The 18,055-nt window shown below is 36.1% G+C and overlaps 1 protein-coding gene across 2 annotated transcripts; it reads right to left on the bottom strand.

Moving 5' to 3' along the window:
* Positions 1-2,617: 2,617 nt before the first annotated feature.
* On the bottom strand, positions 2,618-16,407 carry LOC125812948 (mediator of RNA polymerase II transcription subunit 33A-like). 2 transcript variants are annotated; one of them, XM_049492426.1, is made up of 12 exons: positions 16,081-16,407; positions 14,256-14,366; positions 12,301-12,648; positions 11,833-12,152; positions 11,662-11,753; positions 10,964-11,300; positions 10,391-10,601; positions 9,535-9,649; positions 6,233-6,394; positions 4,959-5,616; positions 4,429-4,635; positions 2,618-3,927 (listed from the first exon to the last, which is right to left on the bottom strand). In XM_049492426.1, the coding sequence occupies exons 1-12, from the start codon at positions 16,356-16,358 to the stop codon at positions 2,756-2,758; spliced, it is 4,011 nt and encodes a 1,336-aa protein (XP_049348383.1). In that variant the 5' UTR covers positions 16,359-16,407; the 3' UTR covers positions 2,618-2,755. The 2 variants fall into 2 exon arrangements, with proteins under 2 accessions (XP_049348383.1, XP_049348384.1); XM_049492427.1 differs by lacking the exons at positions 14,256-14,366; positions 16,081-16,407 and adding an exon at positions 13,689-13,761.
* Positions 16,408-18,055: the final 1,648 nt, after the last annotated feature.

The raw sequence follows: 18,055 nt of genomic DNA, 5'->3' as shown, positions 1-18,055 counted from the left end.
GCTAATACACACGAAAAATGATGAAAGTCGGGTAATTACTAAAAGTTGACTTCGAAATGCGAAAATATGCGTGAAAAATAGTTGAAATACACGTAATGTTTCCCCAACTTATTATGGAGGTCCTTATAGTTTTTTTTCAGAAAAAATTTCCGGTGTCGCAAAAGCGCTAGATCCATGGGATAATACACATGAAAAATGGTAAAGTCAAGTAATTTTTAAAAGTTGGCACGTAATTGCGAAAATATGCGTGAAAAAATGGCGGAACTATACGTAATGCTTCCCTTGCTCATTGCGGAGGTCCTCATATAGTTTTTTTTAAAAAAAAAATCGGATGCCAAAAAGCGCAAGATTCTTGGGTTAATACACACGAAAAATGGTGAAAGTTGGGTAATTCTTAAAAATTGGCTTGTAAATGCGAAAATATGTGTGAAAAAAATGGCGGGACTATACATAATGTTTCCCCAACTCATTACGGAGGTTCTATTATAGTTTTTTTCAGGAAAAATTTCCAGGTTCCCCAAAGTCGCCAGATTCTTTGGCAAATACACATAAAAGACGACGAAAGTCGGGTAATTTCTAAAAATTTACTTGTAATGCGAAAATATGCGTGAAAAAAATAACAAGACTATACATAATGCTTCCTCAACTCATTACAGAGGTCCTCATATAGTTTCTTTAGAAAAAATTTCCATGTGCCTGAAGGTGCCAGATTTATGGACTAATACACACGAAATATGACGAAAATCGGGTAATTCCTAAAAGTTGGGTCGTAAATGCGAAAACATGCATGAAAAAATTTGCGGGACTATACATAATGCTTCCCCAACTCATTACGAAGGTCTTCATATAGTTTTTTCAGAAAAAATTCCGAATTCCCCAAATTCCAAGATCTGTGGGCTAATACACATGAAAAATGGTGAAAGTTGAGTAATTCCTAAAAGTTGGCTCGTAAATGCAAAAATATGCGTGAAAAAATGGTGGCACTATACGTAATGTTTCCCCAGCTCATTACGGAGGTCCTTATATAGTTTTTTCAGAAAAGGCGGACAATTTTTTTTTTTGGTTTATATGTCACAAAATAGGAATACACGATTATCTCGATTTTCATGTGTTAATCCATGAATTTTCTAGAATACGTGTGAACGACTCAGTTTGAGCTTAATTGTGGCTCTATTGGTAGTGTCCTATTAAATGATACTCATTAATTTTGAAAGACGAGCATTGTTTTTTTATAGTTTATATTTTACGAATAGGATTTTGGCTTTATCTCAATTTGTTGTGTGTATTAGTCAATGATTTTTCATGAATTTTCTGGAATATGTGTGACCGACTCCATTTGATTTCAAATTGTGTATTCATTAGTGACGATCTATAAAATAATACACATTATTTTCGAGAGGCAAAAGTTGTTTTTTTGAAATACATGTGTCATGAAATAGAAATTCATGAATATCTTGATTTTTTGTGTGTATTAATATATCAATTATTTAGATTATGTGTAACTGACTCTATTTGAGCTCAAATTTGGGGTCCATTTGGTAACGACCTATTAACTAATACTTATAGTTTGTGAAAGGTGAACAAGAATTTTGAAGTTTAGGTTTCACGAAATGGAAATTCAAGATTATCTTTCTTTTGTGTGTTAATAACTATGAATTTTGTATAATATGTGTAAGTGATTGTGTTTGACTTTAAATTTTGTGCTTCCCTTAGTGACAATCTATTAAATGATACTTATTATTTTCGAAAGACATAAGTCACTTTTTAAAAGTTTGTGTAACAAAATAGGAATTCAGGACTATTTCAATTTTTCATGTGTTTTAGTTCATGAATTTTCTGAAATATGTGTGTCGACTCTATTTTAGCTCAAATTTTGTGGATCCATTGGCAAGGACCTATTAAATGATATTAATTATTTTCGAAAGGAGGACAAGTCTTTTTTGGAGTTTATGTGTAACAAAACAAAATTCGGGATTATCTCAATTTTTCATGTGTATTATAATTCATAAGTTTTTCAATATATGTGTGACCGACTCTGTTTGAGCTCAACTTTTGTGGATTCATGGGTGACGACCTAGTAAATGATATTCATTGTTCTAGAAAGACGGAAGTCACTTTTTTTTTGAAGTTTATGTTTCACAAAACAGAAAATCTAAATTATTTTAAACTTTACGTGTATATTAGTCAATTAATTTTTTGAAATATGTAGGACAACTCTATTTGAGCTCTAATTTGTTGCTCCTTGGATAACAACCTATTAGATGAAACTCATTATTTTCAAAATGCGGAAGTCACTTCTTTTTTTTTAGAGTCTGTCTCACAAAAAATAAAAATTTTGAATTCTCTCAATTTTTTGTGTATTAATTCATGAATTTTTCTAAACATGCATGACCTACTCTATTTGAGCTCGAATTTTTTGCATCCATTGGTAATGGACCTATTGAATGATACTCATTGTTTTAAAAAGACACAAGTCACTTTTTTTTGGAGCTTATGTTTCATAAAACCAAAATTCAGGATTATCTCAATTTTTTGTGTATATTAATCAATGAATTTTCCGAAATATGTATGACCAACTCTATTTGAACTCATGTCAGGAAACAAAAAAGTAAGATAGTCCAATCAAAACTCAACTGATCTATAGAAGGGTTGCTAACTTCTATATCTGTCCTCTCAACATTTACACAATAAAAAATTGTACAAAGCTTTACTGATAATCTAAAAGACTGTTACATTACCAGTCCTCCTTGAATGCTCATCTAGCAAAGTTCAAGCTCCCCTCTATAATCATTTCAGCAGCAGTACCCATAGCACCAACACCACTAGCTTCCAAAAGCGCCAGAGCTAATACTTCTTCGTCGCACCGTTTCAATCCCTTGCTCAGCCTCTTCAAAACTTGAAGATCCACCTCCAGAAGCCAGCTTGGTGTGCATCCCACTATCAAGCTTATGAAACCCGACACATATGCTCTCCATGTAGCCTTGTTACAACCAAGTGATATTTTGCCATCTAATGCACTCGCGAGAAATTCCAAGTGTGCTCCGAGCATACTTGGTCGCCATTTGGATGTGGGTGACGAGGAATCCACCCCCCAACAAAATGTTCCACACAGCACTGCCAAGTATGCAAGGGCATAACCCCTTAGCCTTGCAACCATTCCTTCTGAAACACCACCGTTAGGCTCTGACCTATGTGCTGATATAAACCAAGATGGCAATGTTTCTTTCAGTAAAGATTGGACTAGACTTAAACCACCTGTAATCCAAATTAATGAAGCACCCAATGAAGCTGCAAGCTTGACACGGACCATAGCTGCAGCAAGAGAGACGTGACAAGATGCAGGGAATCCACTATCTGTTTTCTGACTAGAGAGAGACCTTATCTCACCTCTAGTTTTCTTGAGTTTCTCCAAATCCTTAGCAGGGACTCCACTATCCGCAATATCTCTGACAAAATGCATCAAAAGGGAGACGATCTCTTCTGACATAAACATGACATTTCTGACAGCTCTATGAACACGCAAGTAGAGTATACCAGGGGCAACAGCAGATATGCCACCAGAAAAATGCGAACCAAATCCATGACCAAGAAGAGAACCGACCCCACCGTTGCTTTCTATAGAAGATGTACCTATACCTAGTGTAGCTGTAAAGCAGACCCGAAGAAGTTGAACCACTGCATCACTGCTGTGGTGGAAAACAGTCCGGGATGCAGAGAAAACAAGAAAGTCACTCCAGCGTCTAACCTTTTGAGCCCATAGAGCAGCCATAACAGGCATACACGGCCAAGGACAACTTGTAGCCAGGTTACTCACTGCTGCGCCCATCAAGTTCAGAAAGCGGTCAGTATCTCTATCAAGTTTATATGTAATGGTGAGGCTCACAAGGACTGCCAGAGGCAAAGGAAGAATAGCTGGAGAACTTCCACCTACAAACACATAGCATTAGCTAAACATCGAAATAAATGAATGAATAGTTAAATTCCCTGCACCTACTTCCTCCTACACACAGATGTATATATTAGATAGATATGGTAGTCCAGGTCTATCACATAGCAAGCCAGGACGGTTTTTTTAACTGATGCATCAATGTTAGAATCGACAGACAACCCTTGTTAGCTATTTAGCTCAGGCAATATAATTCAATATGTCAAAACAGGAGATCAGAGATCTAATCCCCCAAAACCAAACATCAATGCCATGACAAAAAGGAACGGAAAAAGAAGGGGGTGGGAGTAGGTTCACGTTCAGTCTACTACTGTCTGATTCCTCACCATTCCTTTGAGAAATTTTTAACGGGTGATCAACTTGTCACTGTGGTAACTTAGCCCATAGGTTAGAAGAAAAGAGGAGGAGAAGTATTCTCTTATGCCTATAGTTCCTCGTCTTAAAAGGATTAGGTGATCAGGTGAAATCAGATAAGTGCACACCTACAGAGAGACTTGGGACATCAACACCAGTGTCAGCTAGGATTTTCTTAACTTGTTGTTCCACTGCTGCTAAATTTGCAGCAGGACTTGGCCAATCAGTTCCATTCATAGAAGCAGGCTTCCAAATACCCCGCGTCACTTCAGCTGAAAAGTAACTTGTAATCGTTGCCAAAGATGCAGGAAGAAAGTCAGCTAGATGCTTAAGACCTGAGATAGAGAAAGTGCAGCGCTCAATATACCAACTCATAGAACTCATAAAAAAAAATACAACATCAGCTATGAGATAAAGTTCAAGTGTGTCATGTGAATTTTCCTCCTCTTTCTATTTTCTATTTTGTTTGTTCTTTTTGGTCGGGGGGGGGAGCAGCATTCAGGCATTGTACGATGTGCCTTGTAGGCTGTAGCTCTGACAACTGGCTTAAGTGTCCATTTGTGTGGGTGTTCTAGTGTATACCATTTTTAGATGTGTGCCTATCAAGCTAACGATTACTCTTGAAGCCTAATTGTAGACATTATGTCAAATGACTAACCTGTGGCTAGTTCACGTGGTGACAAGGTCCCATGAGCACATGCCGTGAGAGCAGCGTTAAGCACAAAAGGAACAGCTTCCAAAATATCCCAAGCAGGCAGCTTAAGATGAGGAGATATCTCTTCATTTCCAGACCCAGATGAGTTACTACCACTTGAAATTGGAGGTATAAGGGACTGACCAGCACTATTTATTTTTCGGAACATGAAGTCCAGCAGTGCTTCAACTATCTGATGAACAGGAGTTCCAGGGACGAGACCTGAGAGAGGTGACGCAATACATGCTTGATGTTGCCGGTACCAACATTTTAGTTTAGGAAACGAATCCATAAATATGGGTTCTCTAGGTAATTGACTGACAACTCTAGACAATTGCTTGCTTTTGCTTTGATCTATCAGCAAATCTTCAGAGAATGCCAACTGGGAGTTGCGAACCAGCAATAGGTATTCAGGAGTTAGATGGGATCCCACAGGAACATCTCTGGTGACATGCTCAAGCGGTGGCTGATCAAACCTCCACAATGTCAATAAAAGTGTGAATGCATTCGAGAAAACGGCATGTGAAGTAATTTCTTCCGACATAAGAGTCCATGACACATTGGGTGGACAAGAACCGAAGGCTTCACAAATTGGCATCAATGCACCAACAAGCTGTGGAACCTGAAAGAAATTTAAGTACAACATCAGCACATAGGTTGGTTTCTCCATCTGTATCTTAAGCCCAGTTGCTACTCAGTGTACTTTTTTCGAAACCTATTGTCAACAGAATTTAGTTCTTCAAATCATTGTTCAGGTATCAATTGCCTATAGAACTAGCAAAAGTACATTAAAGAGGCAAGCATCAGGATTTGACGGGAAGACACTTCTAACAACCATTTCTGGCCCAGAATCAATAAGAAATGCTAGCAATATGTCCAGGGCCCCAGGCTTCGGTGTTGGTGTAGTTTCAACTTTCAAACATGTTATATAGGTCTTCCATACAGAGATTTCAACATGTAGAACAGGAAGTAACTAATGGTTATGTTTCAATTCATTAGTTAAGCCAACAATAAACGTTGAAATGGTGCACAGATTGATTCATTAGTGAAACCAACAACAAATGTTGAAATGGTGCACAGAGGACAAATTGCTTCTGCACATTTGTCAATCGGAGAGATCAGTAGTGCAACAATATGCCAGTATCTGATATGTGCCAAAGTGATTTTCACCGACATTAACATATGAATGGCACAAACATATTTCAGAAAAAGAAAAGTACAGCTGAAGAATTACCTACCAATCCATGCAAAGAAAATATCTGGATACAGTCTACAGATGTTATACCAACAACAAGAACATTCAGAAAAGGAGCATAGCTAATCAAATGGCTATCAGTTCCAGAATAATCAGAAGGAACACAAGGTGAAAGAAGCCTAGTGATGAATAGAACCGCATGTTCCTGCAAGCATGTAGATGAAAACACAGTGAAATGGGTGTGATAGACAAGAAATGAAACATACAAGATACCAGTTTTGAACTTGAGAATGACTTTAGGACACCAGTTATTTGAACAGGGTGCCTTCATCTGAATTTATTTGCAAAGTAAAACCAAATATACTATAGATATATGAAAAATGATCTCATCCCTGAGGAGAGTATATTGTGTAGTTTTCAGATCCAAATAAATTTCAGCAGTCCTAATTGTAGCGAGAGCTTCTCAAAAGGAAACTATTTTTTCTCAACATCTAAAAGGAGGGTTCATTCAGAAACAGATAGCACTTCATCTCAACAGAAAATGTTGCTTTATTCTCTTCTTCAATCTTCACCATCTCTACACTGGAGGGTTCCTTAGATGTTACTAAACTGTTCATGGGCATATTATCTAATGTTTGGTATTCCATCATTCTTAATGGCACAAGAAATGGTTTTTTTTACTTTTTCACAAGAACTCAAACAAGGTGATCCTCTCTCTCCTTCTCTTTTTATCATTGGTGCTGAAGTTTTAGCTAGATTGCTTAGCAGACTTATTCAAAATAATCATTTCTTACCTTTTACTATGCCCATGAAGGGGCCGACTATTAATCATCTATCGTATGCTGATGACATTGTGATATTCACTAGTAGGAATACCAAATCCATTATGATGATTTTGAAGCAAATTCACTGGTATGGAAAAAGTTCAGGCCAGAAAATGAACAAAAATAAATGTTTTTTCCTTACTGCTCCAGGTACAGGACCTAGTAGGATTAACAAAATCAGAAGTTCCACTGGTTTCCTTAACAAGGAGTTTCCTTTTGATTATCTTGGATGCCCTATCTATGTTGGGAAGAAAAGGAATGAATATTTTGAGAAGTTGTTATCGAAAGTTGTCAAAAGACTCAATGGTTGGCAAAGAAACATGCTTTCATATGGAGGCAAATACATTCTCATTAACCAAGAGGTCTCGGGTTTGAGCCCCCTTGAGTACGGAGTCGCCTTTGTTAGGGAGCACTTTACCCCCCAATGTGGGACTTCCCGGCGCGAATCCGAATTTAGTCGGGCTCCAATGTGGGTACCGGACACCGGGTGGGAAACCAAAAAAAAAATACATTCTCATTAAACATGTCCTCCAATCATTGCCTATATACACTCTTACTGTTTTAACTCCTCCTAATGGTATTATCAAGCTCATGGAGAGACATTTCAATAGGTTCTTTTGGGGCTCCACAACAGATAAAGATAAATATCATTGGAGCTCGTGGAAGAACATGCGTTTCCCGAGAAATGAAGGTGGATTAGGTATGAGAAACATGAAAGACATTTGTGATATCCTCAATATCAAGAAGTGGTGGAGGTTCAGGTGTCAAGATACTTTGTGGGCTAAATTCACTAAGGCCAAGTATTGTATCCAATCTCATCTTGTTGCTAAAGTTTGGGTATCTGGTAACTCTCATATTTGGAAGAATCTTACTCAAACCAGATCAAAAGTTGAGCACAATATGATCTGGAACATCCAAAAAGGAGATTGTAGTTTTGGTGGGACAACTGGACAGGCTATGGATCTTTAGCAACTTGCACTCCTGACCAAAGTCACTCTCTCAAAATTCAAGTGAAAAACTTCATCAACAATCAGGTTTGGGATGTACAGAGACTACAAGATGTGTTGCCGCGTGGCTGGTTCAGCATATCACCAATATTAAAATTGGTTCCAGTAGTAGAAGTGATTTCTTGATTTGGGAGGCTACTAGTGATGGCGTCTATTCAAATAACTCTGCTTGGAATTGCATAAGGGAAACTAGAGTGTCAGATCCTATATGGAAAAACATTTGGCATAAAAGTACTTCATTCAAAATGTCTTTCTTATCTTGGAGACTCATTAAATCTAAACTACCCTTTAATGATGTTATTTTCAGGTTTGGAACGATTAAACTTAACACAGATGGAAGTTTTCTGGAGCATAACGGAAAGGCTGGAATAGGAGGCATAGCCAGGGACAGCACTGGAGAGTTATCTTTGCGTTTGCTATTCCCACTGCTTATTTGCTAGACAAGATGCAATTACCTAGCATAAGGGATTGCAATCCTGGAAATTTAAAAAAAATAAAAAAATCTTCATCATCTACCATTCACTTCTACCAGCAAACACTTGATCACAGCTGCTCCCTTCTTCTATATCTCTCTATTAAAAACTCTTGTGAGCGGTGTTATTAAAGGCGCACTTAAGCCCTAAGGCGACACTCAAAACGCGTTGAGAGCTTCGCCTCACTTAATGTGCACTTTAGTGTCATCATCAAGGTTCTAAGACATACTTTTCCTTGTGAATGAGCATCTCCTGAAGAGGCGACGTTAAGCCAATGATATTTCACTTTTTCGTAAAAACAAACAATTTCTTTGTCCATATATTTGTTATTCATGCTTATAATTATTAGTCTTGGTATATATATATATATATATGTATTGCGATTAAGGCCCCAATGGACCTTAGAGCTTTTTTGCACTTTTCGCTTTTCATAACACTGCTTGTGAGCCACTAGAAGTGGGCAGCCTGCTTTATCTAATTCAGCTCTTGTAGAGAATACACACTCTCTCCCAGTCACACAAACACCCCACCCACCAGAGATGATATGGAGATCAATACCTTCATTCAGCCTCTTCATTGCCATTTACAAGATTAGTGATGGTGGACAGGTGAGTGTTCTTCTGCTCCAACTTTGTTAAAATTTTTCTTTAATTTAACCTTATCAGGGGGTTGCGTATCCAACCCATTTGGCAGTGCTTCTCAGCCTTGTTTACTAATTACATTATTCATTTAACTATGGCAGTTATTTTTTTTTAAAAAAAAAACTAAAGATTAATATTATTTTATTTTTTTTATTCATTAAGTTAAGGTTGTTCTTTCCTCTGTGCAATAATCGTTTGTTTGGGAGGACACTTGTGCTAAGGTCATGAAATTTTTCCTTCTTGTCATGGGTTTATGGGAGGGTAGGAAAAGGAAAACAAGAAACAAGGTTTATTAGAAAAAAATCAAGCAAAAATGCAGGCTCTCAAAGAGGTTTCCGGAGCTGAAGATAGTTTTAAGGTTTTACTGCTACTAAAGTACATAATACTAGTTCAATATTACCTGTATATTCCAACCACGAGCAAGAGAAGCCCCACAGAGAATTGTAGCGGCAGAAATCTTGTCTTCAGCTGGACCATTGACAGCAATCTCATATATTTTCTCTATTTCTGCTAAGCTTCCATCAAATCCATGAGCTTAAATTCAGTTGTCATACAACATAAATTTCAAGAAAGAGCATTTGATATTCCCAGACTTCAAAAGAGAAGGATTTTCAACTGAAAACCAGGTTATAGCTAAGAGAAACAAGGGAAAATAATTCTACTTAATGATATGACTGCAATTCCCAATATATGACCACCGACATGCATACTCTCAGCAATTTAGATTGATAAAACAGAAATCCAACTGGTTGATTTATCCTTAAACCTGCTCCAAAGCCCCAGAAGATGCAGTTTCAAGAGCTTAGCCACTGGGAATATTTGATGTTAAAGGTCAGCTTCTCTTTCAATTGGAGTGCACCAAATGTGAATACTTACAATCTGCAGATGTTTTCTTAAGTAAAAACTATAAACCCATTATTTTCTAATTATAAACTGTTTTTTATAACACATCTTTTAACTCTGAATATGTTTGAGAACTCCAAATACGACCTTAAAAGAAACCACAAACCAGTGGCATGGAATATACTTACTGCTTAAATCCATAGAGGCTTTTTTTAAGAATCATGCTATTTTCCAGCTACAAACAGATTTTATATCGTTTAGCTCTGAATATGTAGAAAACTCCTAATTTGAAATCAAAAACGGCCACTGGGGAACAACCACTACTGCATGGACCAACTAACCTTGGCAAATGATGGGATGAAGTGAGCAAACCAGAAATAAAGAAAAACATTCTTATTGTCAACTTCTAATACCTTGAAGCGGGTGTTGAAACCAATACACTGACCATTGGAGGAGTTAGGGGAGACCCCTTCATCAATGATGACCATCTAGGCGATGGGCCTGACATGTTACGAGGCACTTGATTGAATTGACCTTTTACATATCCCGGCCATAAATAAGCAGACGTATCCAAAATGTTTCTAGCAATGCAAGCCTCAACAATAAGGTGCCACAAGCTTCCAGCTAGAAATAATTACAGATGATTAGCATACACTACCAATATAACATACTTATGCATATAAGAGTTAAATAAGAGATGCACTAGATTGGTTAGGAGTTCCCAACATAGTCTAAAAGCAAATCTGCCCAAAAGTTAAAGGTAAGAAATTTAAAAAGTAAAACAAAGGTGAGGGTGAAGGACAGAGGAATAGCTGAGAGAGGTAAAAATATTCTCGAAAAGGTCACCAACCACTTGGATGGGGTTGTGGGAATAAAGAGGAAGCAAATTCTAGAACTTGGTTAAATTGAAAAGAATACAAGATGGAATCCAGGCAGCAAGTGATACAAGGCTGACACAAGCCTCTCCTGAAATCTACTGGACTCACCACAATTGGCAGGCATGTCATTCAATCTCATCCCATCAAAATACTCACTTCCCCCACTTAGCCCTGAGAGGAACATCATTGCTTTCAAAGCAGCTTGGTTTGCCAAAGGAATTGCAGGCAGTGGTGGGGTCAACAAGCCTTCATAATCATGCAGTTGCTGTAAGCTAGAAACCAAGGCCTGACGATGTTTTCCTGTGGACTCTGTTCTTTGATCACTAGTGCAGCTATCATTTTCCTCTTCTTTAATAATGTTGGTAATTGCTAGCGGTGTAATAGACAACAATAAGCATAAGCAAGTATCAAGACGAGGTACTGGACCCTCACTGGGATCCCTTTCCTAAATTGACCAAAAGCAGTTATTTAGTATATTTTCAATATCGAAATGAAGCTAACATTAAATTTGACCAGCTCAAATACGACTGCAGTTTCAATTCTGATAAATAGTTTCATTTAACATTCTATACAAAGGAATGAAATTCTAGAGTAAGAAGGAAACCCTATAGTTAGTCCTTAACTAATAAATTAGCGTGGTTTACAGAACTTTGAAACTTGCAAGCACTCATAAGGAAAAACGTGTTACAAAAGAAGACCTAGAGCTGAAGAAGGAAAATGGCAGGATGGATAGGAAGCATACTTTTCTGCCATCTAGCAACCTGGATAAAGCTGATGAAAGAAGGGATATCTTAATTGATTCTTACTCTATTAACAAGCCTAAGGGCTGAAATCCACAACCCAAAAAATGTGTTCTTCCATGATGTACAGTTAACTGCCCGCAGAGCCTTCACCAGACCTGCACAATAACTCCAGTTTAGCAAAACACAACAGGGTATATTCAATATTGAACTTAGAGCATTGACTACAGTATTTACCAGTAAGGGTGTCAGAAGCACTTGTAGCTGCCACTTTTGATCCATCCATGGTATCTTCAAGAAAGAGATCAATTGGTAGCCAGAGAACTGATGTACTAGCATCATCAAACCGACTAGCAGAAAGTGCAAGTGATCCAGAAGCCATAACAGCATGAAGAAATTTCCTTGAGCTTGTTTTGCATTCTCTGGAGAGAACTCCACGGTTTTTGGATATCAACAGTACCAAAGCCTCCGGAGAAATATTCTTAGAGTTTCTTAAAGCTGACGAGTTTGACACTAGAAGGTGTAAGTGCTGCATGAAAGAATCCCAATGTGTGGGCCTAAAGAAAGAAAATGAACATTTTGTTAAGCACTACTTCTCTCATAGCTCGACAGAATTGTAAAAAACAAAGCATTAGTAATAGACATGTTGATATTTGATACAGCACACAACTTAATGAAGGAATCTCTGTCATCTACTCATCCTACATGTTCCTATGTGCCAAGTAAAGAATCATGGATGTCAGTTTGTCCCCAAAAAGATCGCCAATTATTTCAATAGCCAGTACAGTGTTCATTCTACATAATCCTTCACGATGTTCAACTCTTTTCCCAGCAAAGCCATCACGATTGCTGATTTCCATTTCTTGAGTTGCAACTGACCACCTAGACTTCTTTTCAGCAGTCAGTTCCAGCAGCCCCTCATCATCAAGTGAGGCATCCAGTAACTGACATACAACCGTGAAAACATATTCAATCACATGCATTCCACTTTCAGATCCCTGGAGTTCAAATATCCGGGAAAGATGAAGAGTATCATTTATCGATTCCATAATCCTGCAATAGCACCTCCAGACATGTTAATGCTTCTACTGAAATTCATCCACAAAAATTAAACTAGCTCAAAACAAAAATTAATTTGGGAAATTTGAATCAGTCAAGAATATTAGTATTGGTCTTCATCCACATGGACATCTGTTTACCTCCCAGGAAAAATAGGAGGACAAACATTCACCGGACCATAAAAAGAAAAAATTATCTCCAAGAAATTTCACTTGAGATAGCATTTGCACAACAGATTGAGGCATAAATTTACGGGACCTCACTCTGAATGAAAAGGAGAAGATATTGAAAACCAGAAAAGGAACAAAAGAACCTCCATTGACAAAAAGAGATAATTGGAAAAAAGAGTTGTGCCAAATTAATACTTCAATAGCAAAAAAGGTAATACTCTGGGACACATCATAGACTATGTTGTTACAGTTTGAAGATTCAATGAGTGTCCAAGGAAATTATTATACAGTGAGACATGAGCCACTGTGTCCAAAGTAATTCAAACTGTTATGAACACCTTAACAGAAGAGGTCCAGTCAACTAACACAGTCAGCAGCCAGGTAATGTGTTTCCGGGAGAACAAAATTTTAAGGCAAAGCACAAGAATACACAAACCTCCAACAGTGATCTCGTTTGGCAGCCTGGATAAGGAGTACGTGAAGAGTGAAGAAGGATTTGGAAGAAGCAAGACCTAGCTATAAATATGAAGTAGCAGTAGAAATGTAGTATGCTGAGTTTTTCTTTTACTGTTTCACTTATGCTATATTTCCTTTGAAATCCAGTTGAGTAGTGAAATCCAATCTATTAGTTCATTTCCGTTTTACTGTGTTGAGTTGGAATAGTAAAACATTACACAAACTACATTTTTCTAGTTTTTGGGACATTATATAGCACTTGATAGTAGGACCAAGAGGAACCGTGAAGTCTCAGTACCAAAGAAGGCTTTTACAGAACATCAAACCATCATCCATTAAAAAAAGTTTTTATGGATCAATCTAAAGAGAATACAAGAAAATGACTTGAAATAGGAGAATGGAATGTACTTTTGATAATTTGGACCATTAATTAGAGATGGTAATGAAAAAGCATATCTTTTTAGAAGTTCCATCTAGAGCCCCTTCTAAATTTGTTCCTCTTATCCCATTTCTTTTACTGTTCCATTGATTCTATATTTTGTAGTCTAGTTGAAGTGATATCCAATCTATCAGTTCATTTCCATTCTTGTGTGGAGTTGAAACAGTAAAACATTACACAAACTACATTTTTTTAGATTTTGGGCCATTATATAGCACTTGATAGTAGGACTGGTATGAACCATGAAGTCTCAGTACCAAGAAGCCTTTTCCAAAACATTGAACCGCTAGCACCACCACAAACAACAATAACAACATACCAAGTGTAGTCCTACAAGTGGGGTTTGGGGAGGGTAGTGTGTACGGCTGTACGCAGATCTTGTCCCCTACCTTGAGAGGTAGAAGAACATCAAACTACCGATCCTAGAAATAAAAAATATAGTCTAAAGCACCTAACAAAAGAAAAAAAAACAAGTTCTTATGGATCAAACTAAAAGAATACAAGAAAATGACTTGAAATAGGAGAATGAAACTTACTTTTGATAATTTGGACCATTAATTAGAGATGGTAATGAAAAAGCATATCTTTTTAGAAGTTCCATATACAGCCTGTATGCCATCGGATAGCTCCTTCGAGCAGGAATTACTCTATAATACACAAGGAAATAAAGTCAATACAATAAAATAGACTCAATGAATAAATCAATTAATTATGCCTCAAATTCCCCACTATCATTCAACTCCATTTCAAATTGGTAATCAAAGTTAGACCTTTTTTATGCCAGACATCAACCTAATGCAATTCTCCTCGATTTCCAGGCTGTTAGTAAAAAGCACAAAATTGAAGAGCAAGAAAATGACCCAGCAGTGTAAATAATATGACGAAACTGTTAGTTACACATTTAAATTATGCAATGGTCTTCTTAGCTGCCAAGAATTTTTTTCACTTTTTTCTGGCGTTGAAAAAAAAACTACTTTTTTTTTCAAATTTCACAATGAAACATGGCCAAACGCTCACTAACTTTTCCATATTATTTACACTCCTAAACTATGTGAGGATCATATTAACCCCCTGAACTTTGCCTCGAATCCCCCATCTGCTCAGCCCTATTCAACTCCATTTTCAAATTGCTGATCAAATGCCAGCCATCAACCTAATGCAATTCTCCTCGTTTTTATATTTGGGACGAAATCACAAGGAAATAAAGTCAATACAACAAAATAGATTAAATGAATAAATCAATTAATTATGCCTCAAATCCCCCAATATTCATTCTGCTCTACTCAACTCCATTTCAAATTGGTAATCAAAGTTAGACCTTTTTTATTCCACCAACCTAATGCAATTCTCCTTCTCCTTTTTTCCGGATCCGTTCACGTTTGGCCATAGAACTCTGAAATTCATCTTGAAATTGAATTCCAGAATTTTCAAGAATTTGATAAACAACAAAAAGGTGTTTATACTCTTCTTTTTTTCACTCCAAATTACTCACAAAGAGTAAAAAGTAATTCCAATTTGTATTCATGGCCAAACACAATAACATAGCCAAACACCTACTTAATTCTTACATATTACTTACCCTCCTATACTATATGAGGATCATATTAACCCATCTGCCAGCTCTATTCAACTCCATTTTCAAATTGTTGATCAAATTCAGAAATCAACCTAATGCAATTAGGGGTACGCATCGGTCGGTTCGGTTTTAGGTGTTATTGGTTCGGTTTATCGGTTTTCGGTTTGTAAATACTTCAAACCGATAACCAAACCAATAACATATTTCTTATCGGTTTTTGGTTAATCGGTTTATGGTACTTAACGGTTCGGTTTTCGGTTTAACCAATAAGAAAATACTCATATATATTATATACACAATAAATTTTTTTTCAAATAAACCATATGATTTTTCCAGCATTTGGCATGAAAGTAATAATCATAAAAGTAACAATCATTTTTCTTGCAAGTTTAGACACTAGACACATTCAAAGGAAAAAGTGTGAAATTAACAATTGTTTAACCATTAACAAAAAGTGTGAAAGTAACAATCGTTTAACCATTAACAATAAGACTAGTAAATTTAGTATAGTCTTATTGGGTTATCGGTTTAACCATTAACAAAAATTATAAAACCGGAAACCGAACCAATAACCCAATAAAAAAATTTGCAAAACCGTTTAAAAACCGTTAGCCCAATAACCCAATATCAATAAACCAATAGTGTTTTTTTCGGTTCGGTTTATTGGTTAAATCGGTTTTTGCACACCCCTAAATGCAATTCTCCTTTTTTTTTCAATTTGTGATGAAATCAATTTCATAAACGAAAAGTACAAAATTTGAAAAATTGAAGAGGAAGAAAATGACCTTGTAGAGAGAAGGGCGAGAACGAACAGAGGAGGGACAATTCTAAACACCAAAGCTTTCTCTAGAAGCTTCCAAGCATTAGGAACATTATTGGACCAACAAATATGAGATACGAGAAGTTCGGCAACGTCGGTCGACGGCATAGAGATGCCGGCGGAGTTGAGACTGGAGGAAAGCTCCATGGCCCATACCAATGGATCGGTGTTTCTTTCCTGAGCCAATTTCGTCAGCTCCATCACTCTGTCCCATTGGCTCGAATGTACGGTTACCGTTTCCATGGATTCGCCGGTCAGGAAATTGGATTCCGGCGGGTTACGCCGGCAATTATGTCGATCGCAGAGTAAGTTGGCTTGCTGGAAACACAGTCCCGGGTATAAGTATTTAGGGTAAAAAAATTCGGACTAAAATTTTAAAAATAGAAAAATTTAAAGTAAGCTTTATAATACGATGGTCAAATTAGCTATATTGGGTGGAAATGAATGTTGATCAATCAAAAATTCACACGCTTAAAAACTTATAAATGATTAAAATAAAAATATTGAGATGGATTTGTAGACAAAAAACGAGATAGGATCAAGAATAAGCTATATTCAAAATAATGAAAGATGGTCATATGTGACATATAAAATGAGAAATGCGGGACTGAAATAGTTTTGACATATGAAGAGATTATGCACAGATGTTATAGTGAGGACTGAGGAGATGTGGGAGATTGCCTATAGGGGGAATTAGAGAGGGAAAGGTAGCCGAAGAAGTAATGAAGGAGGTGATTAGACAAGACATGATTCACTTGCAATTGATCGAGGACATGACAAAAAAATATGAAGATCGAGAATTAAGATAAAAGGTCCGTAGGTAATCAAATATTTTGAGCTTTCACTTGTGAGTAAATAACTAGCTATTACCCCTACTTTAGTCATTAATTAATCGTTGAAAAATGGATTTGATCCCTTTATAAAATATACTATTAAAGTGTATTTTATCAAGTGTACATTAAAAAAAACAAAGTCTTGCTAGTTGTAGTTTTTTTTATTCTATTTAAATTTGACTATATAAAACATTTAAAAAATTATACGTGTGAGCTTATCATATTACTGATCCTATAAATGTAGGTTCAATTAAATTATACGAAAAGAAAGGACAAGAAGTTTAAATTGGATAAAAATGGAGAGTTACAATAAATTGACAATTGACATAAAATTAATTAATTTATAATGACTCCCTAAAATACATAGTACATTAATAATAGTGGAGTCAAGATTTAAAATTCATGAGTTTCGAATTTGAGTTTTTTTAAACAACTAATAATTTGTGGATATTTAATAAAAGTATATTTGAATCGACACTATTATTTTAATTGTACTTGTATGCTATATTCTAGTTCCATCTTATTTTTTAATAAATGTATCCTAATTTATTCAACTACAACTTGACTATGATAATTAAGTACTCGTGATAATGCTAGTAGTAGTACTTAAAATATTTCAGTTGACTATCTAAACTTTTAATTTCCACAAATTAAACCTCAAGTTGCACTATTGTACTTGTTTAATTACATGAGGATTCTGAAAATATAAATAAGGCAAATTTTGATGGAAAAAAAGAGGTAATTTGTTGCATAAAGCATCTCGTATTAGCATATTTGAAAAAGAATTGTTAAAACGAAATTTTATTTATATACTTATTCGATTAATCAGTTCTTGAAAAGTTATATTAAACAAAAGAACTATAAATTAGAATAACTAGCGTAAGAGAAGTCCATGTACGCAAATCGTTAAATAAATCGTTCGTTATATCAAATCGAGCACGTATTTTGGATAAATAACATAGATATACATATGGAATATATTTAAGATTCCAACAAATAGTAAATTCTAAATTTATAATTCTAAAAGTACAATCAATGTAGATATTAACATATTTACAATACTAAAAGTACGATGAATGAAGATAAAAACATGAAAGGTTAAAATTG

This window comes from Solanum verrucosum, unplaced genomic scaffold (genome assembly GCF_900185275.1).
Source record: "Solanum verrucosum unplaced genomic scaffold, falcon-dt-bn FXZP01000144.1, whole genome shotgun sequence".
NCBI classification, from domain to species: domain Eukaryota; kingdom Viridiplantae; phylum Streptophyta; class Magnoliopsida; order Solanales; family Solanaceae; genus Solanum; species Solanum verrucosum.
The sequence above is the reverse complement of the archived record's forward strand: the minus strand, read 5'-3'. Positions and strand labels throughout refer to the sequence as shown.

Excerpts from the sequence above, each read along its gene's own strand:
- LOC125812948 (XM_049492426.1), bottom strand. The coding sequence starts at position 16,358 with ATGGAAACGGTAACCGTACATTCGAGCCAATGGGACAGAGTGATGGAG. Across the intron at positions 14,367-16,080 it reads CTCGCCCTTCTCTCTACAAG|AGTAATTCCTGCTCGAAGGA; the intron begins GTCATTTTCTTC and ends TGTGTATTATAG. Across the intron at positions 4,636-4,958 it reads ACCACGTGAACTAGCCACAG|GTCTTAAGCATCTAGCTGAC; the intron begins GTTAGTCATTTG and ends TCTCTATCTCAG.